The sequence below is a fragment of the Lepisosteus platostomus genome, chromosome 4, assembly GCF_059453375.1.
Source record: "Lepisosteus platostomus isolate fLepPlt1 chromosome 4, fLepPlt1.hap1, whole genome shotgun sequence".
In the NCBI taxonomy this organism is placed as follows: domain Eukaryota; kingdom Metazoa; phylum Chordata; class Actinopteri; order Semionotiformes; family Lepisosteidae; genus Lepisosteus; species Lepisosteus platostomus.
In genome coordinates, this window is record NC_142614.1 from 21,773,290 (window position 1) to 21,798,522 (window position 25,233).

The window sequence follows — 25,233 nt, forward strand, 5'->3', positions numbered from 1 at the left end:
ATATAATGAAATACATTCATTTTTAGTCTTGCATTTCTATTGTGCATCAGTATATTACCTACCCCTGTTAGTATTACTGTAACTAATCATTTGATTATGCGAGCCATTTTCATCACAGGACAGCTTTGGTTTTGTAACGAATAAGCAAAAAAGAAAATAATTTAAAGCAAATTATTACTTTACGTAATAATGTTCAGTACTCATGGAGCAGGTTGTAAATGTCTTAACAATATTCAATTTTTTTAAATTCCTTCAATGCATCTATGTTAAATGATAAAAAAGACATTTCGTTATTTATAGTGACAACTTTTGCTTAAACTCAGAATCTTCTAATGCTGCAAACGATGGCAACTCAGCTAATCTCTTTTGGGCAGCTAGCATTCTTTCAGACTTCCATGTGCTCTACACAAGAGACAAAGTGTTCTTTGTACAGGCATGGTTCTTGGCTGCAGTGCATGTATCTCTTTGAAATTCACTTGAACTGTGTCATTTTCATTTATATCTTTCTTCTTCCCCCTTGTTCTCCCTGTTACCTACCCATATTGAACCCCTTTCCCCCTAGCAACTGCAAGAGTTAGAGGCCAATAGCCTCTGGTATTACAGTGCAAGGAATTTATGAGGTAGTTTTTCTATACAACAGTGTCCTTTATGAAGTAACCACTGAATGTTTTTTTTTATAAAGAACAACAGAAAAGACTAAGCAAAAAAACAACTTGTGATTTATTAACTGTACAAAAATTATACAAAATCATGTTGTGTATTTTCTGTGATAAATTAGGCTCTACAATTAAAAATATACAGCAATTAAACAGTACATTGGCATTACATCTGAAGCTGTATGCTGTAGGTAACTGTCAATCCTAATATTTGACTGACACGTGATAATGTAAATACTATTACAGTGTTGTTTTCCAGTGATGTCTAGGTTATATCTTCCTGTACAGCTTTCTGCATTTCCTTCACACTGGTTTAAGAAAAGACCTGTGTATACCAGCACCTGTGGTGTTTTGCTTCCCAACATTGAGTAGTACCAGACAAAAGCCATATGGTTTACGTTAACAGAAATGTTTCAGTTTTGACAGTGCTGCTCTTTGAGGCAAAACACCTGTTCTGTGTCTGCAATAACTTAATCTGTTTTCACTGGCAACGAGGCTGTGAAACTGAAACGTGTGCTGTGTGCAGCGACAGCTACTGTACAGCCCCAGCACATAGAGTCAAATACAAAGTCTCCATGAATAGCTGGACTGCTGAAAGTGGTTCTAGGGCTAAGCAGAGTCATATTGCACTCTGGGCACCATGACATTTTGTATGTCTGTGTGTTGAGGGCTTACAGTATCTTATGCTGCAAAACATACAAAAAGGCCTAGAAAACATGGTAATGATAGATTGTCCTCTGAAGACAAGGTACTGTTGAATCAACTGGCCAAGGGAAGGTCAAAGTGCAGTATCTTGTGTATCTTAGCCTAGCTGAGTTCTAAAAGTAATATAAAGAAGGACATAGAGATTGGGGGAGATGAAGAAACTCCGGAAGCAATCAATCTGAGTTGAGATATTTACATTACTAGATATCGAATGGAGTGGAATCATGCAGTACTTCAGGGTTCTTCATGACATTTTCAAAAACGTCACAAGGCCTAAACAACCAGGTGTCATACTGATGGGTTTGTGTTTATTGAGATGAAAACCATCCTCCACTACTAGAGAATAAATGATTCAGAACTGACACACACTGTTCAAGTTGTATCTTATTGCGTTTTATGTCTTTGTTGTAAAATAACATATGCAATAATGACTTGCATGTACCCAGTCACACAAATAATTATTCTATGCCCAAATGGCTTTTGAGGGAAAACAACTTTAATGTTTTGTAAGTGCAATATTCAACAGCATTCCTCCTGTCTGTGAATTTGGAAACAGTTTGTTCAGTGTAATTTGCTATCATATTAACGCAGGATTGTCAGCATTGTTTTGTAGGGTATGGATACATGATGAGACAGTTTGTTAAAACACAAAAGTGCCATTAATGTTATTTTCTCTTAAAATGTATTTGGATGTAGAATAATTATTTGTTAAAAATACAAAACCTAGTAAAGCAGGCACCAGTATAAGTGAAGTGTCAAAATGTAAGAAAGGTTGATTGTCAATACTGAATATTGACCGACATCGATACAAAGCATATTTTTAAATGCCATGCATTGTGAAACTGATGCACAAATTACTATAAATCTTTTTCAGTATGTTGTAGATATGTATATTGATTACTCCTCATCAATCACAATATTTCAAGTGAAGGAAGTCTCATAACTAATTATTCTGCAGTTTGTCACATATGAAGTTCGAGGTCCATATTCTATGACTGGATGAAGAGCGAATTAAAACTAATCGAATCTTCATGCCGTTTTCATGACTCCAAAGTAAAAAAAGCAAAAGCGGGGAGTTGAAATGGTTACTTTAAGAGAAGTAACTTCAGAACCTCGGATTTTCCAACTCTCCTGTGGGAGAAACTGTACCTACTGGTTTTCCTGCACCAGAGGTTACACAAGTGCTGTACCTCTGTTGATTCTGGTCTTTCTAACCCTCTTTTGAATGAAGAAACTGCTTTTATACAGAATATAAGTGATCAAACTTATGAACATAATTTCAATGCATTACCAGAGAGTGGGAACATTTATTTATATATCAGCAGTATTGCATTCTCAAGTCCTTTTTTTCGTGTGCAGTGATGCTTAACTAAATATTCAAATTAGAAGACAAGAGAGAAGGCAAGCAAAGCCCTCTTGTGAAGCATTTCCTAGTTGTTAATGAGGGGTTTGAGGGCTTACAGCCAAGCCACACTGAAGTCCAATGATGAAGTGCACTTTTTTGGTCTGGAGGAGGGTGCTAACAGTGGTCAGATTTAATTCTGTCCACTTTACCTGGGACAGACTGCTTTAAAGTGGGGACTCAAGAAGACAAGCAGTTAGTACAGGTGGATCTTGCTTTCCAAGCTCTACTTAGATGTCCAGCTATAATTTTGACTCTCTGGGGGCTTATCTATCTTGCCATCTAGAAGAATAAGCCACATTTACTGAATTTAAACGGCTCCACATTTAAACGGCTCCCCTGATCCTTTAGTGAGTTGAGATGTCTTTTTCCAGAGACAGGAACAGTTTGAGGGCAAAAGGAAAGGTGCCACCGGCAACGGAATTGAATGGCTATGGGGAAGAGGACAAGAAGAAGAACCTCACATCCACAATTGCTTCCCAGGCAGTAAACTGGAGTATTTTCCCTTTTTTAGTCTCCCCGGCAGCCGAGAGGATTCGCTTCATTCTGGGGGAGGATGATGACAGCCCAGCCCCCCCACAGCTCTTCACGGAGCTTGATGAACTGCTGGCTGTAGATGGACAGGAGATGGAATGGAAGGAAACAGCTCGGTAAGTATGCACAAAAATACACTGGCTCTGCTTGGTGTGACAGAATCCAGCAGAATAAGATATTTGGTGGTAGGCCACCAGATTCTGCCGTAACTAATGTTGATAGGTGCTTGCAAGCTGATCTTAAAAGAAATGTTATATATCAATGTCGAAAAAAGAAATATGTAAAAAATGATTTCCAAAAGCATTACAAATTTAACAGGGAGGAACCCCTAAAATAATCTATAACAAACTGCCAGTAAGACTATACAACTCCTCAGATGAATTGGATAAAAACATTCTTTTTCAAAGTATGATGCAAGACAACATTATTATATTAAATTATTTTATTTATATAACACGGTTTTGCTCTTGTAGGTAAAATTTAATGCAGTCTAAATAAAATACCACTTATGACAATTATTAAAAGTTCACCCATCAAAATAAACAACAGACCTTCTGTGAGACAGAAGTTGCTGTTTATCTGGTAGCTGATTCTATTATAATCCAGGCAAGATTGTCTGAATCACATACAGTATACTGTAGACTCAATACTCTTCCTTTAATGTTTTCAACGACTGAACTGGTGTTTAGTGCTGCAGCTTCATATCCTGGGTTCAGTTCCAGGGCATGTTATCCCTAGGGCACTGTGGGTTTTCTTAGGCTGGTCTGTTTTCCTCCCACAGTTGAAATATTGCTTTCAGATTAATTGGCATCTTTAAAATGTCCCCCCAAATATGTCTGTCTGTGGACCCTGAGATGGATTGGTATTCCATCCATGGTGTGTGCCAGGTTAGGGTCTGTCTCACCATCTAAGGATAAAGCTGGTACTCAAAATGAAATATTGAAATACATTATTTTATGTACTGCATGTTCATTTAAAAAGAAATAAAAGAGGACCATTTCATATTAAAAAATGCTCATTTCATGTTTTATTTCCAAGGAGGGATGATAAATTTGGCATAGGGTTAAAACAGATACTTTAGATTTTGTTTCTGGTTTGACCTGTGACCAGAGTAAACTCTGCATCTGTTGTGTGGTGATAATGTCTGCTTGAAACAAATGTGACTAAACAACTCTCTGATTAATTTATGAAGCTTCTTGAATTACCACTTTACTGTAGTTGTCACATAGCACAGTGTGTTTCTTTTTGATTTGTGTCCTAATCCAGTCAATGGAAATTATTTGGTCAGTCAGATTGTGCTGATCAGATATAATCAAAATGTTGCAAATGTAATCTCTCTTTTGCATTGTTCATGCAACATAAAACATTTGCTGAAAATGACAGATAGAGACATATTTAGGATATATTGCATACAAGTAATTTCTGGTAAAATCCTACTGATGGGGACTCTTCATCCAGTTTACTATAGGAGCCTAAACTGACATACAACTAAGAGTCTGGCTGTCAAAAAACAATTACATGTAGCAAGGTATTGACATAAAACAGCAGTAAATTGGTCATTGTTCATCCTGACAGTTTGTTATTTTTATTTATATATTTTTTAATTTAGAATGAGTCATTTTTCTTTCTGTTATACCTGTGCATTTTGGAATGTTTTGTGATGCTATAGCCTCATACAGTAGCCTTCAGTGGCTGTCTAATCCCAGCCCTGCCACTAGGTAGCGGTGTGCCAACTGTGTAGCGCTGCTAGGGGAAATCCGGTTACGCTCGACTAGTAGTATGACATCAACTCACATCCACAGAGTCTTGGTTACAGAGCTCAGTCTCAGCTCGTAGCAAGCACATTTATTACTTGAACCACCTGGGAGCCTCACATCTATATTTTTTATTCTAAAAGGTTAGCTCATATCACTCTGTTTTAAAGCTGTCCTCTCTTGTGTCTCTTTTTGGTTACAAGGGGCAAGGTGGGGCCCTGTGGTCGTGGTATCCTTCAACTGAATGCATAAAAACAATACTTTGATTTTTCTGCTCCATTCAACCTTCTTAATACCTGAAAGAGGTTGTGAAATGAATGATTTTACACGTTGTATGCAGTTCTATAAGTAATTCAGAAACCTTGAGAGGGAATCCATATCAGGACCAGTCCTATGCAATGTTTTCAAGAGGAACTGAGCAATCTGGAATATCAAAAGCTTTCGATTAACCTTGATTATAAAAATACATGATCATATTGTAAGAGGCTTCAGTGATGATAGTATAACATAAATAACATCTTAAGTAAGAATCCACATCAAACATTAAAATGCAATTTGTAGAAAGCAAAATTGCATGAAGAATGGTAGAATTATACATTTTAAGGAAGTTAAAAACCTAAAATGTTTTTGTTTGTCTGAAGACAAAACAGTTTTGATTGCAGAGCTATAAAAGAGGAAATGTATAGGAGTTACATTTGGCCTTTTTCCTTCAAATTTATTTTCTTATATGACATTGTAATCCTAGATTTCTTATTATCTTGTTTTCCAGTCTTGTCAGTAGATACATAATCCACTGAGTTTGATACAGTACGTCACCTGTTTTTTAAGACTGGTACTGTACTACCTGTAAAGTACTGATGAAATGATGGTGAATTGCTGTTGAAGTAAAAAAATAATTATGTTCAATTAACAAACTCAGATTACGGTCCCATATTATCTTAAAATTGCTTAATTTAATGAATAATAAGCATAACTGATCACAATGAAATGATCACAATGTTGCAAGCACTATAGAAGTTTTTGATTTAATTGGGGTTTATAACTGGGGCCATGACTGTGGTTGGAGACCTTAAGTCTAAGTATATCTAATGACTTTTATTACTTTATAGTGTGATGCTGCATAGGGATGTACCTCATGAAGTGTGGCCTTTCCTGTGGTTTTCTCTGCCCACGATTGCAGCATGCAGATCACAGGCTGGTGGATAGGACACCAGCATTCATTGGAGCAGGATCAGCTGTACATCTTGCTCCAGACTGTATAAATGGACAGCCAAGAGGGGAAGAAGAGGGTGTTGACAAGGAGTAGAATCCTAGGAGGAGCCCTGTCAGACCACTCAGCTTTTAGCCAATACAGACCGAATCTGTCCCTCATCTGAAGGCTTGCTACTAATTAATATTTTTCCCCTGCTCCGGCTGAAAGAGCAGCACTACAGTTACTATTATTTTCCTCTCTAGCTCAGGCTAGGGCAGTGTCATAGATAACTACAGTATTTTCCTCATAATCCTGTGGGAGGAGCTTTATTTTTCCCCCACAGTGCAGGCTGTTATTTACTCTTTTAGTGCAGGACAAGATTTCTATAAATTAAAACCTTATTTTTCACTTTAAATGTTGTGTGTGGGGTGTGTTTGTGATCGGGGCCTCTCTAGAACCTGTGCCCTTGTTATGGGCTGCCCCATGTGGCATCACTGGAGTTACTGAGAACTTAAATCAGTAATGCATTCATCCCTCAGATTACTTTACTGGGTACTATAGGGCAGTGGTATTCATTCCTAATCCAGTCCATCACGTTTTATAGGTATTAAATAATTCTCAACGAGATCTGGAAACAGCGGTAGTATAGAACAATAAAGTGAATAATTGATATAAATACAATAAGTAAGAGCCCAGGATGGAATGAAGACCAAAAGACATACTGTAGTCTTCCAGGATTTGGAGTGAATATGAGAGCAGAAGAGATTCTTACACATGTCTACTCGGCCTGATTAAAAAAAGCTATGGTAAGCAGCAAAAGTGAATGAGGTGAGGAGGTAAAGTGGATTTTCTATCTATAAAGAGGTAGTTCAGCCTTAATATCAGTACATTTATTATTCTAAAAGGGTAAATGCCTGATCCAATACAAATTACATTTAACACAGATTGTACAATGCTTTGAGTGAACGAGGAGACTAAAATGTAGACAGTGCTCCATATCACAAATTAATTTAATTTAGTTTCTTCTTTTCTATTTTTTGAGGAACGTATTTCTTTAAATAACTGATAGCAGTACTATATGCACGTGTGCACTATGTGGAGATAACTTACGTACCCGTAGAAGGCTCATTTTTCTGAAGACCATTCTTCAGGTCTTCTGTTCCAGCTGAAACTTAAATATGCCTCTAAACGCAGCAACAGGGCATGCAAGTTTACTACATGATCAGGACCCATAAACAAGACATTTTCTAGAGAAACACAGGGATTAGATATGTACTTCACTGATTTAAATAATGGCATATTAAACTGTTAAGAAACACAGTGATTAAAAGACAACTTCCTATGTGTTTAGGAACTGAAACAAGTTAAGGGTTCAACTTAAACCTATTATTGTGTATATTAAGAATTCAATTAATTAATTGACTGCTGAGGTTGAATAAAAACAGCATTTGTCTGGTTCCCCAGGGTCAGAATTGGGAACTACTGGTTTAATAGAAGCTGTGTCCCATCTAAGATGAGAAGGCTCAGGGAGATGTCATTGTAAAAAATGTTTAAACATGTCAGCCTGATGAATACTTTCTGTCTTGAAACAGGTGGATAAAGTTTGAAGAGAAAGTAGAGAAAGGAGGGGAACGGTGGAGTAAGCCTCATGTCGCCACATTGTCCTTACACAGCTTGTTTGAGCTGAGAACGTGTATAGAAAAAGGCACCATCATGCTAGACATGGAGGCTTCTACTCTTCCTCAGGTTGTTGGTAAGTTGCGGGAACCGTTTTGCTCTCTTGACTGCCTGGCCTTAATGCTTAAAAGACTTGGATTAAATGAATTGAGAGATTATTGGTCATATAGTGATTTTAGCAAATGATAAAAAAAAACATTCAAAGAAGTCAATGTTTTGAGAGCCAAAGTGTGACAGCCACACAATGCAGTTTTCTGAGTAATGGAATGCTGTTGGGCAACACGGTGATGAAGCAGTTAGTGCTGCTCTCAGCTCTTGGGTTGTGAGTTCGATTCTGGACTGGGGCGCTTTCTGGTGGAATTTGTATATTTTCATCACCTTCAGGTGGGTTTTCAGTGGTTTTCATGTTCAGGTTTTCTCCCACCTTCCAAAGATATCCTGGGCCCAGTTAACTGATACCCTAAATTGTGCCACAGTGTGGTGTGCCCTGCTGTGAACTAGTGTCCAGTCCAGGGTGTGGTTTTCTTCTTTGACATTGTAGAAATGTACTTGCATGTATGTTTAAATTCAGTAAGAAAAATAAAATAATAAGCCAAAGAATTCAGCAGTGACGTATCACTCATGTTCTATCTTTAATAATCTTTTAAAGTTAATTTTTTGTGAGTAAGTTGGCATGAGAGGATGCTTTATGAATTTATATGTGACAGCCTCAAGATTGAGCTGTCTTGACTTTTTATTGTAGAAATGATCACTGACAGCCAGATTGACAGTGGCCAGCTGAAAGCAGACCTGAAGGACAAAGTGATGTACACACTTCTACGCAAGCATCGTCACCAGACCAAGAAGTCCAACCTGCGGTCACTGGCTGACATTGGCAAGACAGTCTCCAGTGCAAGTAGGCTGTTTTCCAACCCGGATAATGGTAATACAGATGCCAGTTTGTTGCAGTCTTTTTTAAAACTATTTTTAAGAATCTTTTTTCCATTCTTTCATCTTTTTTTCTTGCTTACAACCATTTGTATGTATATACATACAATTATTTTTCACCTCTTCTTTCTTTTTTACCCCAAGTTTTGATTTTCCTTGGGGTGACTAATGTACAGTAGGTGACCAAGTCCTTTTTAATGTTCATAGTTCACAACATCACAAGACAAAGGAAAGTATAGATTTATTATAGATATCCAGAGCTTTATTGCAGTCTTTGTGGCTAGCTTTTATCCCTGCTCAATAAACAAAGCTTAACAGTGCCTTCCTCTTGCAGAAATATATGACCAGAATATTAAGATTTTGTAAAACAATCCAGAAGTGAGCTGTGGTATGAGTCATGCATTTCCCAAAATCATGTTTTAAGAAGTAGTACTGTATGTATATTTTTGAGAAATCATTTTGAACTTCATTCAAAGTCTGTAGAAACCATGCCAGATTGTGTAAAATCAACTACAATATTTTATAATAAAGGTAAATATTTGTTTTTCAGTGCATGGGCTACCCATTATAGGTAGACCTGTAACTGTTTATAATTAAATATTGTACAATAATAGGAAGTGTACAAATACAGTATATTTAGACCTCTTTTTGACATTAATACTAAGGTTTGATAGCCCATCCTGGCCTTTGTGTTACTCCAAGACATTCTTACCTACAGTACTGCTAAGGTATTATAGTGTACCATTGACACGCTTTCTCCTGCTGCTACTTCTGGTCTAGTCTGGTCCTTTCATGTTTTTGTGTTTTGTGAAGAAAGGTGTTTTTGTTGTAATGTGTGATGGGCATATTAAATAATAATATAAGCAGGAACAACACATATGGATAATGGAGAAATGTAACAAGAAGTGTATATACTGTACGGTATACTGTATGTTACAGAAAACAACATTCAATGTTATGGTGTTTTTTAAACTCATGCTTTTGCTATGAACTATGAGAATGTTTCACAATGCTTGAAGCAGGAGCTGTTTATACAGGCTTCTGAGTATTCAAATTTAAAGTAATTAGCCACCTCTATATACCATATGTACAAAGGAGTAAAAATACTAATGATATAAACAACTCGTTTAGATCTGAATAAAAATCCTTGCTGTTGTTAGAAATACAAACAAACCAGAAAGAAGTGTTGGGGAAAGTTAAAATAATCCACTACCGTTTCAAGTTACTGTTGCAAGGGATTATTTTTTAAATTAACAAAAGTTGTGGGAAATAATTTTTAAAAGGTTGTCAGTATATTTTATCTACAATATACAGTGTATTTAGTTACTATGTAAAGTAATATATTATCTCTTAAAAACAATTTCTCCTAGACATATGAATTTTAAAATGTAATCCTTTACACAAGTAATTTGGGTAGTGTGTACTACAGTTAATTTTAGTAATAATTAATAGTTTTGACTTACAATATTTCTAGTAATAGGGTGTTTTTTAGGTATAGATGATAAAATAACCTCACAAAATATAAAGAAGATAAAACAGCTATAACAGTACTATGCATATAGGAAAGATGTAACAAAACAAAATTGTTAAAACATTATGGCTGAATAGTGCATTACCTAATTTTCATTTCTTTCACATTGACAGCAAGTTTTATGGCTATCTAATTTAGTTTCTATGTACAGTAAATTTTGTTTTGTACCTTTAAATAGTACAATTAAATTGTTAAAACTAATATCATACTTCTTAGAAGTATGATTACTTCTTGGAAACCTCATAGATTACTATTCCTTATGTGAATTTTCCCATTTTAATTTACATTTTGATAATTGATTATTATTTTATACACCGTATTGACCTGCATTTGATTGAATGTTTATAGAACACATTCTATTTCCGAGTGCAGAACTATATCATATAAAAAACCTTTGCCGTCTTCAGTTACTGTATATAAACTGAGAAGATATTAATCTAACTCAGAGAGTGTATTGCGTAATTTTTTTTGATATGTATAATATTGTGCAAGAGTTTCTAACAAAATCTCATTTATGGTAGTTATTGTGCTACACCCTGCCGTAAAAGATGTTAAATGTCATTGAGTTTTTTAACAAATCATTGGCAACAATAATTTTCATATGCCGTAACTGTTCCCTAAAGCACTCAAAACATCACAGCCAATACTAGAGCTCATTTTTTGCTTGACTAATTCAACATTTTATAGCAAACCCAGCCACTACCCACTTTTGACACTCGTGCCCTTGGCAGGGTGATTTATCTAATGAACCTTCACTGACTGTATTAACTACTGAACATTGGTTCCCATCGGATTTCCCAAAAAGAAGGACCATGCAGGGTGAACCACTGTGTTTTTCTACAGTAGAAGCTGCATGCATAACTAGATATCCAAGGTGGTGGAAACTCAACAGGAGCAGACACAAATTAATTGTAAAAAATGATCCCTGGTTTGTAGATTTATCTTTGTTGGATAAATGGATAAAGGTTTTATGGCAATTTAATCAGTTTCAGGCATTTGTCTCAGTTTTCAAAGTCAGCATTGTTTTGTGATCATATTAAGTGCGAAAGTAATTTGTTATTAAGGTATACTGTAGTACAGTATGTATCCTTTCATTGTAGAGAGGTATCTTCTCATGTTGATATTTGGTACAAGATGTCTGATATCCAAGCTCAGCTTTAGTTTATGTGTTCTAGGTTTTATTCATATCCCCACCTAGTTAATAATTTAGCTTTAGTGTATTCAGATTTACAGTAATTAGTAGGTAAAGTTGCCAGTTGATATTTGTGTTTCTTTGGTGTTTTCCAGCAAAACACTGTTTTGTTTTCTTTGGAATAAAATTAGATGTGAATAAATGCCAATCTATTCTAAAAAAAATCTCTCAAACAATATTTAATTTCAAACAGCATTTGAAAACTTGTGTCGATTTGTATTTTGTCTGTCTATGCCCGTTCATTCTCAGTTGTCTTAAAACAAAGATCTAGTAAGTAAAAACAAAGGTATATGGTAAATACCATATATGCTTTAACAAGTGCAGTTTGGGATTGTTCACAGGAGTTTGTGTGAGCAAGAAAATGTGGAGGATATTAGGTATTAAAAAACTTTTGAAGTTCACATTAAATGGGAATTATAATTTCCCTCAACCAAATTGACTTGGGATTTAGATTCATAATACATTTCTGAAATGTCTTTCTGTCTTTTCTGCACCATAAAGCTTCAGAGACTTGTTCATATTTTAATTGATTTTTTTTGTAACTTCCATGTGTTTATTTAACTGCTACTGCTTTGCTTTTTGGCTCTGTCACACTTACTCTCTTTCCTTCCTTTTCCTGCCTTGCTGCTACTGCGTGAACTCCAAATCTGCTTCTGCCACTAAAGCACGTAGTCCGCTTGAAAACTCTGTGCCTTGTCTAACAATCCGCACCTCTGAGGAGGACCTTCGAGTCCAGCGGAGTTCGAGCGTGGGATGGCTTAGTAAGTTGAAAGGGACTTTTTGCCATAATACAGCAGCCTTTGGTGTTTCTGAAAATGGTAAATGGTGAATTAATTTAAAACAAGTGAATTCTGTCATAAAATTCGGCTTTTAGGACCTATAAAGTTAAGGCCTTATTAAATCAGTATTATTTATTATGTTGTAAATTATTCAATGTAAATGTAAACATGCAATTTTATTTTTAAATGTAAAGTTTCAAAGATATCTTACTGGACATACAGCAAATATATTTTTTATTTTAATTGAAGTTGAGTGACCTCAAGGAACATTAGAACTTGTGAGTAGCATGTCACTTTCATTTCTTATATTAAATCTTGAAAATAAAGTAGCCTAAAAGTAAACACATGGAATCAGATTAATGCTGTCAGTTTTATGCTTCTTGGCAGCTGTCCAGTCTTATCAGAGCTATATTGAAGGTGCACTTTGAAGTGATGAGTGGTTGGGCTTATCAAAAGGCCCAACTATCTGCTAGTTAACAATTGGCTCTGTTTGATAATTAATTTGCAGATTTAACCTTCACACTTTATCATCAAAGATTATAAAGTGCTCAAAACAATGTTTTGTTTTAGAATCCCTGGCCTTCAAGTGGGATACATTTTATGCTTTACTGTAGAACACTTTGTGCCGCGTCTGCGAATGGCTGCCGCTGATGCAGAACGTAACTGAACCCTGAATGGCACCTAATTTCCAATGACCACTACCAGGCACAGACACATGCAGTTCTCATACATACACACCATTTCAAATATGCTGCAACCTTATTTTTTAAACAAAATGGCAAGTGTTATCACCCCCAGTAGAGCGAATGAGAAATGTTTTTTTTCAAAGTGGCTGCACCAAACTGACAATTTAAAATATCATCCTAGAGAACATGACGTAGCATGAGGAAAGTGGATACAAGAAAGCTTTTTAGAAGAAAATCACAGTGGCAATAGTTTGTTTCCACTCTATTCTGCTTTTTAAGTATCCTTCTTGTATGTCACTATGTCTTGTTTCTGGTTCATATATAATCACCTTGGCTGGCACTAGATTAGCATATTAAATATTTCAGGCAGTTAGTTAATTGTTAAGGACTAATTGTTAATTGTTGGATGTCCTAACAAGATTTGTGTAATTCAGACTGTTTTCCTCTATAAATCTAAATCTGAATGATGAATGAACCCCTGAAACATTTAGGCTAGAATCTGGTTTAGGAGTAGTTTTCCTTTGCTCCATTTCTTGAGCTCAGTGAACTTCTTTGACCTACATGAGGCTATGCCTAGGCATTGGTTAGTTGTTGGCCCTCCACACCTCTTGCAGGAGATACAAGGCACACAACCCACAGATCTTTTTGACAACTTTCTCCCACTTACCTAGGAGAGTACTGTACATTCTCCTTAAAGGAGGAAAGATTTAGTACCCAAACAGACTACTGTCCCCAGATATAATGCTTTTTATTTTGGACATTACACAAATATTCATATATTAACCAACATCACTTAAATTAGTTCTTGATATCTTTAATTGAAGAAAAAATAATTTAGATTGAAATGATTTCTGTTTCCAAGCAGTAGTGGCAACAAGCAAATGATCAGATATTCTAGGGCCCCAGTCGATGGTTGATTCATTTATGAACCAAACAAGAACATTTTAAATTCATTCTCTGCTTGACTCCATCTTTCCCTCAGTTCCAGAGTAAACTGAGATGCTGCTGCCATTTCTGGTACTTGAGCTTTCATTCCATTATATGTTAATTTGAGATGGCTGAGATTGCATTAACAAGTCCATGGCATTTGTTTCTTTAGGTAGTCCAACAACTGCCCACCGAAACCTGACATCAAGCAGCCTGAATGACATTTCTGATAAACCAGAGAAGGAGCAGGTAGGTGTGCTGACCTAATTTATTTTTATTTTAAAGGATATACAAGTGCTGATGCCTGCTACCACTCCTAATGTTCAAATAAGCATAAGTGATCAGAACTGTAAAAAACTGACAGATCACAACTTCTGTAACAGTACACTGTAGGCTGCGGTATATACATGTAGGCTAGTTTATTTTCCCTTTGACAAAAACATGTGCTGTGGTTAAATGTTGGACTCTGGAGAAACAGAGTGTGTTGAATCATAATGCTGTATATATGTTTAACATCTACATCACAATTAACGTTGCTGTTGTCAGACTGACCCTTTACGCCGCAGACATGGTACAACAGCTCCTCACATGCATTTAATGAAATTAACAGTTATAATTCTCCTCCCTTCTGATGGCTCGTGTTATTCACTGAATTGCATTCCTTAAAGTGCATCCTTTACCTGCAAATACTGTAGTTGCCTGTAAACAGGTAAAGTCAGGTGCCCCTTGATAATTTCCTAAACTGAAGTTCTTATCCTTTAATAGACAGTTGTACAATACTTACAAACTAAAGCTGTGGCAGTTAAATTATAGAAAATTACAGGGGTTAACGTCTGGATTGATGATAACTGTACTTTAGTCACAGTTGAGGGAAGGATAATCCCCTTATAATCTCTGTGAAGTTTGGTATGGGAACAAGTAGAGGTTAATTCTGCACTGATAAGTAAAAAGAATGAAATAAAAACACAGAGAAGAGGCTCCACAAGTGAAATATTGAATTTCCTTTCTTTTTACTTTTCAGTATGGAATTCAACTTATTATTTAGCAGTTCTCACACTGACATGGCTCCCCACTCTTAAGTTTTAATATTCTATATTATAATATAAAATGTGAAAATATAGCTCTTTGATACAAAATATGCACAGCATTTGTGCCTTTTCATTTAGTCTGATGCAAGACGAATAATGTTTGTAGTTACAGTACATTTTAATTAAACTGGTCAAAGAAATCTCGGTTTAGTCTACAATAAAAACAGTATAATTGCTGACTTTGATGATGCTGATCATCTAAGGTGTAGCTCTTATAATACAGTAAGTACTTCAAATAAATGTCACATGTCGTGAATCCTCATTTGTTAGGGTTTTGATGTTTATCCATTGCTTTATATGCCAAGGTCCATTTAAATAAACATCTTTGTTTGGACTTCTTTCTTGTTTGTGTGAGATGTTTTTTTTTGTTTAACCTTTTATTGCTCAAGGGAGAACTGATAAATGCAAATTCTTAGAATAACTGTGATTAATAATTTGACTCTTCTTTTCATGAACTGTGCGTGTAAATAAAATTGCCTTGCTGGTAGGTCAAAATAGCCTTGAGAAGGCAAGATGGATATAGCATTGGAGGGTTTGTCCTACTGGTATGTAGCCTATCAAGTCAGGATAGTGCTCTGTCAGTTTTTTGAACTGCCTCTTGTCTTGACATGCTTTCTCATAATGGATAAATGGGTGGATGGTTGGATTTTCATATTACCCAGATTGAACTGTGATTTGGTACCTGAATAATATGAGAGCCCAAAGTAGGCATTATTTTGTAGATCTTGTTGATACAATAAAAATAACATGTTTTGATAGCCCCTTTTGGTAGAAGATATCCAGAGTACAAGTGACAACTAATATCCGAATGTATGGTTCCCTAGAGATTTTTTAATTTGTTTCCTATACAGTATGTGCATAATCCTACAGGGCATAATGCATAAGGTTGAAGTGAGCCATAGAGAAGACTGAACAAAACATTACCTTTGGATGTACTGTAACATTTACTGAAAGCTGGTGCCTCTTTGAATTTGCAATGTTGTTACCATTCACATAGATGGTATATTATTACAGGAAATGCAGCTGTATTCGCGGATGATGTTAGGTTTACACATTTAAAACCAAACTATGTGATGTTATAGTGTCTCTGATGTGAAATTTTAATATGTAATGCAGTCCAAAATCAACAGTAAGACCTACCACATTTCCTCCACACCCATCAGACATTTCTCTTGAAGTGCTGATTCAGAGCACTGTGCCTAATGGGCATTCTCTGAAATCTCTGTGTCAGGTTATACAAGTAGATAAATTAAAGTTTTCACACACGGTGGTTGGAACATACAGTAGAGCAAAAATGTTGGCAATATGTTGTTGGGATAATATTAATATTATTAATTATATTTTACTGTATGTAACACCCATACTGTAGTTTACTGTAGATTATTATCAATCATGTTTTTATCATTACATTAATTTGACATCAGGCAAGTGTTTTTTTTGCTTTGATTTTTTAAGGACCAATGTTATGTGGTCAGTTAGGAAAGCCAAAACTTTTGGTAAGTATCATAATGCCAGGGCTTATAAAAGCAGTTTATTAGTTTACAGTATTCCTAAAATAACTAATCACTTACGTTTGAGATCTATGTTGTTAAGGTACATTTTTAATATGAAGAGTATATATAAACTATATATATATTATATAGTATATATACTGTTCGTATTTTTATAATGTAGTTCTCTGGATTTCAGAAAAAAATTAAACATTTACCATAACCATATATAATGGACAATTTTAATTTAACATAAGAGACTCCTTTATAGAATGTCTGAGCCTGTAACCTGTTTAACAGGCTGTCTAACTCTTCATTAATAACAAAAGTGAATTACTTGAAAAATAATGTTGCTGTTTGTAAGTCCTTGTTGGACTATCTGTCTTGAATGCATACAAAAATCTTAATTGGCACATCAGTATTTACTGTATAACAAAGAACCCTACTTAAGACATTCGTCCAGAGATGTGCAGTTTACAGTAGTGCTCTGCTGTTAAGTGTTTCTTGCGTTTGTGTATAAATAAGGGAATTAGGACTTGTGACCTGGAAAAAGCAACAGCTTGTATATCTAAATACTAAGGTCAATGTAGAACAGTTGGACGTCACTGCAAGGGATTGTACAGTAAACTCACATAAGCCATGCAGTCAGAAATGAAATAAACAGCTAGGGTGTCCCTTCACTGTGCCAGCTGGTTTCTTGTGGCACTTCCTTGAATTGTATAAATGCTTCCACCGCTTTGATGATCTGGTTAGAGGGGCTTAAGTTTGATTTATTTTTATAAAAGAGTTGAATGGCTGTGGTGCTGCTCTTTGATCAGCTCTCTTGCTCACTAATTTGCACTGTCTCATGTGTTTTTGAAAACACCTGGATCAGATGTAAAGCACTCCCATTGCTTGATGTTTTGGATGTTTGGGCAATCCTTCTTTTACTGATTGTGCTTTGAATTCCACTGACTGTTTATTAACTTGCTCACCTTGCCCTCCTCTTCACATTCTACCCCACACTGCACGTGCAGAGCCACATGTTGTCATGTTTCACAGTTCTTGCCTGGGTGCCTTGGTAAACTCTTTATTTAGATAAGATGAGGGACTTTACCATGAGCTTATTTATCTTCAACAACAAAGGCAACTTTTGGATATTCTTGTGGATTTTCATGCAAGACCATGACTTCGATATAACTGGAATGCAAAACAGTAGCCTTTTAATATTCCATGACGCTCATTTCTGCTCTCTGCTCTTCTCATTTTTACAGGAATCCTAATCACACAAACACTGTTAGTTACATGCTGGAACTTCTAATTATTGTGCTTATTAAGCTTAAAGCGATTTGATATTGTAATCTTTCTTGCCAAAAGAAGGATTATTCCTTGTATAAGTAACAAGAGGCTAATATGGGAAAGTCTGACTGTAGAAAAAAACATATGAATTTCTAATGCATTGGCATGAAGAGTTCCAATGATCCCAAGCTGTAGATAGTGTCAACAATATTATACATCTAACAATACCCCAGTTTAATAGAGACAAGAAGAGAAAAGGTGATTTTACAGTACAGGACATTGTGTGAATGATGACATATTGTAGTTGTGATTGTTGTTTTTTTTCACAGCAAAGTATAAGGTAGTGTATATAGTGTAATACTTGAATATCTTCTGGGATTTCTTGATAATCATAAGTTAACAATGCAGTGACTTATTAAAAATGTCTCTATAACTGTTTATATGTTGTTTTTTGACATTGTTGAGAGATCAAATTAATCCTTTCTTTATTTTACGTATTTATTTAATATCATTTTTAGTGCCGCTCAAAACAGACAGAATCCTTGTTGTTGTAACTGTATATTCCAGAGTTAATGTCACAATGTGACTGGCATGCTGCTTAATTCTTAAGAGCTAAAGCCAAAAGGAATTCATGTGAAACTTAGTGAAATTATAAGCACTGATAAAGAACCAGTCAAAACTGGATGCCATAATCAAAGAAGGCTCAAACCATGAGTTGAGTTTTACTATTCAAAATTGTTTGCAGACTACTGTACATAGACAATGTTCACATGACCCTGAGTGACCTGAGAATAACATTAGGAAATATATTTTTCTGTTAAGTCATGCTTTTAAACAGAAACTTTGTCAGCTCAATAGCAGTGCTTTTGAAAAATTAACCTGAAAATACCCTTCCCTATTTATCATTCTGCCTTAGAAAAACATTCCAGCCTTTTGTTAATTATCACCTGGCAATCTGAGTTTTTTTTAATTTACTGCATGTCAAATGCCTTCATACTACCATAATAGTTAATAAAATAACTACCAGACCGATAAAGATAATTGCCTTGTCTAACTTGTGGATTAAAACTTATGAAGAAGTTGTTGACTTATGAAGGAATTGTTGATCATCATCTCTAGATTAAAATGGACACTTTTTAAACACTTCTGATACATTAAGAAAGACTCTAATACATTATATTCAGGATTGATTGAAGAAAGATTTGTATTGATATTCATATCTCTATTCATATCTCTAGAAGACTTAGTATTAAAATGCCAAATGCATTAGAGATGTATCAAACAAAGCAGGTTTTTCTTTTTTATGATTCAATAAACTTAACAATGAGCTGACCCTCCTCTAAAGCAGGAAACAGTTCTCATTGTGAAGAAACCATGTTCTAGCTTGCAAAAACTGTTTTGCTTGAGTGAGTAATATAATGTTCTTCAAGGCAGATACAGACCTGCCATGTTACAGTATCTAGAATTAATTGAATTAATTAGTGTGTTTGGTCAGGTTAGCCCTGTAATTGTGTGATTACAGTAATGAATACAAAGCTGTTATGGAAGGTACCTTAAGAAGCAACAGTCACATAATGAATAACAGCATTGGACAGTATTTAAAAAATCCTAATAGACTTGTGGTTGTTATGAAAACTCTTGCATAGATATCAGCCACAGAACATAGGTTGTTGTTGTTTTTATTTGTATAGAATGCATTGAAAAGCAGTGAAATAAGGTAACTTAGTACTTACTAGAACAATTGCAAGGTTAAATAGTGTTCAGCTCAGCTAGTAGGAAAAGTATTGTACACACTAATAAATGCAACTTTGAAAGTTTACAGCAGTTATTAAACCTGACAGATACACTATAGCACCTTATTGAAACAGGCAGTCAGAGTTCAAAGTTTAAACAGCTTGATTTTTAACTTGGTACAGTGTCATGCTGTTTCTGATATTCATTTAGTTGCAAAAAGTAATAATCCAATTTTGAAAAGCATTTCCTCATATGTCTTAATGGAGCCCTTTATTTAGATATTTTGTAAAGGAGATGGTAAGGTGATAGTTGTGTAGTAAAATGTAACTTACTGAAGCTCATACTGGATTTTGATTTCGTTGTTTTCAAGTTTTAATTCTAGCAGTGGTAGGGCTTAATGGTTAGTTCGGTCTGCTTGGCTAGACTGAATTACAACTTAACCTTCATTTTTATAGTGCTTTTCACATCACCCAGGGCTATAAGAGGCTATAAGAAAGAAGGCCATACCTGTATGTCTGTTACATTCAATCTTAGAATTTGATCATTCACCAAAAATGATAACCAATCTGAGTATACCAGACTTTTCATGATCATAAAAATGGTATGAGCAAGTGTGTAAAACAATCAAGGTATTTTTTTGCTGAAATTATTAGCCTCATCAGGCATTTGCCAGATTTTAGGAGTGCACTGTCTTCAAGTAACTTTCTCTTCATTTCTGACTAAATGTACGCACAGTTGGAGTGAAAAATACATCCCATCTCCATCTCAATCAATTCCTGACAAATTACACCAGTGGTGTACATGGTGAGGCATTAGTCTCTGATTCTTGTTCCATTTTGTTATACTTCAAGCCAATTTTGAAAGTGCTCACATACAGTATAAAGAGCAAATGCATTTTTTGCAGAAATGCAGGTAGAGACACCAAAGAGATAAAACAACAGTTATCTTTAAAATTACTTTTAAATTGTAAAAGTTACATGCAGGTTAAAGTTTTCATGTTGTTCACGTGTTTTTCATGTTATGTTGACGTCCTGGATCAAATTGATAGTTTGTGATTCCTCATTCATCATTGTAACATGTAGGTTTTGTGAGGCTCCACCTGCCTAGGGCTGAATTTGTGCCCTTTCAGTGCTTTTATGCTCCATAATTGCTGTACTACTATATTCTATTACTACTGTATTACTACATTCTGTTCTACATGGAATATAAGACAGAAGTCATACAGATTCTACTCTATTGGTTTCTGTACTAGTTATGCTCTATTACTACAGAAGGCAATTTCTGCCTTTTACCAGCTTCTTTTTGATTAATTATTCTTTTAAACAGTGGCTTCATTTGTACAGTTAGCTATAAAAATATAATCAGATTTTGGAAAAAAAATCCTTGTTTCAGTCCTGTAACCTTGTCTGGACTGGGAGATGCCACTGGTATTAAATGTTCTTTTCACTTCTCAGGGTGGAATTAAGCTGTTTTTATCCCCATCACATCCATTGTCACTGTTGCCAGCTAAATGTGTGTGTAATCTTCTGACACCTTGTGCTGAGAAATAACTTTTTGTTGTGAAGAGTTCAATAGAAACAAGTCAACATTAAAATAAGTTTTAAAAAACCTGCAGCTATCCCTCCCCTTCTTGCCACCATCTTGCTTCTGCAATAAAAGAAAAGAAAATCCAGAAATGCATTTCAGTATTCATTCACGAATTAGATAAATGAAGGCTGTATGTTGTAGTTGTTTACTTATTTGATTGATATTAGAATAAACAGCCAAAAGTACTATTCATGCCTATACTGTGTGTACCAATTACAAGAACAGTACAACCTGAACCTTTCCAGAAGATTTGCTCTATGTCCTTAAGAAGAGTGTCCTTGTGAACTAAGGGCAAAGGCTGTCAATGTCCGATTGCACAGTGCAAGGCTGCATACTACAATGAGGACATGAATACTGACTCAGCATTCCTTACATTGTATCTTACAGATTACTGTTAATATTCTAATTATTATTGAGTGGATGTTGTAGAAATCATAGTTTTGGACAGAATGCTTTTAATGAAATGTCATTGGGATGGCATGAGGATCTGAAGCTTTTTAACACATTACGATTGCTTGCCAAATTTTTAACTATTTTGATCTTTAATGCTTTGCATCAAGTTAGGTTTGTTTGCATTAATGCATTTCCCAAGGTTTGTTGTTATGTAAAACTGTCTAGAAATGTTTCATTGCAATTTAATTTTAATAATCAGATTTAGTAAATCCCTTAATAATGCTCTTTATTTGGGGTTATAGTTGGTTAATTAGTTTATTAACTGGTCTTTACAGTTCTTATGTGTTACTTTAAATTATGTTTTATACAGGGATATAGTCTTACGTGCAAAAGTATTTCACAGAAAACTTTCTCTGCTACACAAGTCCATAATGATTACAGCAAGAGAAGACCATTTGGTCTATCCTGAATGTTGTATTGCTCGTAACAAATTGCTTCCCCAAAATTTGCTTTTCAGTCCTTCTTTTTAGTCATTTCTTCAAGATTTTCAGGTACTCTGCATCATCACTGTGGCTGACCTGTAGGTTTCATACCCCCAAAGCTTTGTATGCATCCTTTTGAGCAAAAAAAAAACAACTATAAAACTAGAGTTGACTTTAATTTAGCATTAAGGATTTTGAAAACTTGAATCACATTCCCCCGCTGTCTTTTCCTAAAGACTAAAGAGGCTCTGAAGAGGGTTGCATGGGGAGCTGTGTCACTGTTGGGGAGCTGCTAAAATATTTTTTCTTCTTACTTTTTAGAGGAGAATTAGCCTCTTTTTGTTCCAAAAGAAAGTGTTATTTCAAAATGTAGCTGACATTTTAAATCACTTCATTTTTTCAGCCATTTATGCTTATATGAGCTAAAGCTTCCAGCACATCCAAATCTGGCAAGCAGTTTGGCCAAGAATTAAATAGTCATTTAGGCACAAGTGCTTAATTTTTCTGGCACTTCTCAACAGTACATGTGTTGAGAAGATGCACTATAACACATAACTAAGACAACTCCAAGAATACTTACTGAACTACAGTAAGTTGCCCTTGCATTGTCAGATTGGAACTACTGTACACTGTAAGAAGGTTATTGCTGAAAATAATTCTCTATCTTAATCTTTTCTGTATGTAAATTGTTTGCATTGTATACAGTATGTCTTCTATAGTTCTTTCTGTTTGAAAGTATTCGAAAATAGTGTTTTACTCAGTTAATTAGAAATTTAGAAATATCTAATACACACATTTGCTTTCTGACTGATGAGCAAAGTTATGATCTTATTTAAAGTTATTTTAGTCACTTGTGTGTACATTGACCTGTAAACTTTATATTTCTGACAATGTCAGACTGAAAGTTGGTTTTAATGTTAATTCTACTCTTTCTTACAAAATGTAATTAGGCTGTCATTCAATACAAATGAAAATCTTTATAACAACATACAGTACAGTAGTAGACTGAAGGTCTTGAGAGATTACCATGATCTCTTTGATAGAGGGAGTACTGTGCCCTGCTCAAGTAGATGTGAAACAGTGAATCAGCTAACACCTTTTCTGTTCCATTGATTGATAATGTATGTTACAGTACATAGTTATTTAAGATGCACTTAAGTAACTTGTAATATTTACAGTAATTGATAACTTACTATATGAGCAGGTGTCCTTATTTTATAATTACTTCAACTTAATGGTAAATTATTTTTTCAGAACATGAAAGTTTTACTAATATAGTTACTTGATTATACACAGTTACAGTATATTAAGTGGTTGAAGGTGACTATTTTGTATACAGTAAATAAATATAAACTGAAACATTAATATTGTAACGCAACGGGGGCTCGAACCCGGATGCGGCAAGGGCGCCCGCCTGAGCCCCCGTTGCGTTACAATATGAATCCAAATGAATCTTAAAAGTCATGAATTCCACATATCATATCTTAGCACATAATATCATGCTGAACCTATACTGTATGTTGGCCTAATTGAAAGCAAAATTGGATGGTATTTAAAGATTCCAGGAAAAATATGATTACTTTTCACATTGACTAAAATTAAGTTCTAATCTCTTATGGATGTATATTACAAAAAGTTGGTGTGAGGGGTTTCATTTTAAGCTTGTTATTTTAATTGGCCTGCTTATTCTTTCTGTCGTTTGCAAGCTGAAAAACAAGTTCATGAAAAAACTGCCCCGGGATGCGGAGGCCTCCAATGTGCTGGTGGGTGAAGTGGACTTCCTGGACAGCCCCTTTGTGGCGTTTGTCCGGCTGCAGCAAGCAGTCATGCTGGGAGCTCTGACCGAAGTTCCGGTTCCAACAAGGTAAGAGATATAGATGTTTCTGAGAGAAAAAAAAAACCTAAAGGAACCGGCCAGAAAATATTTTCAGGTTAGACAATTCCACTGAATGTAACACCCGTTAACATCATGACTGTTAAATCAACCTCTCCTTCAGCTCTTGGATTTTTATATTTATCGATTGAGAGGAGTTACAAACACGACAACTTCGAGCATCCACCTCTGGCAAACAATTCATTCTGACCACTGAGGCCATTTTTGTGAACGCTTACCATTTCTATATCCACTTGAGTCATAATTCTGAAAGTTTCTAGCATTATATCCTTCAAACTGAGTTTTAACTATCTACACCAGCATTCTAAAGAAGTAATCTTTCCATGTATCCAAGCATGCTATGAATTACTTTTCTAAATCTTTTATCCCTCATTCCACCCATCCTACAGTATATTATTTAGCTTACCTACTGCATATACAAAATTTTACATATACTGTATACAGTATGTCGTACAATGTTTACTTACATATAATTCTCATCTAAGTCTTTTCCAGATTATGTTATGTTTCCCCCTCTTTTCACGGACAGATGTCTTTAATCCAGAGGCAATGATGTAACCTTTTTTTTATAATAAATGGTCAATTGTGACATGCTTCTACAGCATAAGGAAAGAGTCCTTTAAAGTTATTTGAAGGAATTGTATTAAGGCAGGTCACATACATAAAAGAGATTAAAACTATTGTGCATCATGTTATAAATATGGTATATTATTTAAACTATTTAAAACCCTTTTCAAATAGATAATTGAATACTAATTCAGTTAGAATAGGACCTTTACCATTGTATTTCTATGTAATATTTTGGAAGAGTTTTGTACCGTGACATTTTAAAAACAATCTTAGCTTTGGTTTTTATATATTTTGACAAAAGGTGAATATGTTAAATGAGGACCTGAAATATGAAGTACGTTTTAAGTTTTAACCTTTACAGCATGACAAATCTAACCAAAATAAGGAAATCCGGCACAAACTGCTCTTTTATATAATTGCGGACATGCAAGATGATACTATCTGGTGATTACTTCAAATTCAAATAAATGTGGCTTATAGCACCCTAGAGAGAAATGAACTTAAATCAAGTTAAAGGGTATAGGTAAAGTTAGATAAAATGAGTTATTGGTTATTTCCTGACTACTTCATATTCACGTTTAAGCATCCTGCTGCCAAGAAATGGGAACCCCCCCAAATATTAATCTTTTTTGTTGAACTATTTTAGGTGTTTACTTTGGCTCTGAAAATAATAACATTTAATGGTTGGAAAAAAAAAACACTTCAGAAGCTGAATTCAACTAAATGTTTTAATTTGCCATGGTAGATAATCTGTG

The 25,233-nt window shown here is 35.1% G+C and overlaps 1 protein-coding gene across 7 annotated transcripts in view; it reads left to right on the top strand.

The window, feature by feature from the left end:
• The window catches only part of slc4a4a (solute carrier family 4 member 4a), a 101,967-nt gene that overhangs the window by 29,604 nt on the left and 47,130 nt on the right, over positions 1 to 25,233 (top strand). For 2 of the 7 annotated variants that reach the window (XM_088629018.1, XM_088629019.1), the window contains exons 4-9: positions 3,278 to 3,413; positions 7,836 to 7,996; positions 8,663 to 8,815; positions 12,236 to 12,331; positions 14,135 to 14,211; positions 23,721 to 23,878. In XM_088629018.1, coding sequence (XP_088485144.1) covers positions 3,278 to 3,413; positions 7,836 to 7,996; positions 8,663 to 8,815; positions 12,236 to 12,331; positions 14,135 to 14,211; positions 23,721 to 23,878 — 781 coding nt within the window. Of the gene's footprint in view, positions 1 to 2,841; positions 2,969 to 3,277; positions 3,414 to 7,835; positions 7,997 to 8,662; positions 8,843 to 12,235; positions 12,332 to 14,134; positions 14,212 to 23,720; positions 23,879 to 25,233 lie in introns of those variants that run through there. The other 5 variants (XM_088629021.1, XM_088629024.1, XM_088629020.1 and 2 more) reach the window with 3 other exon arrangements.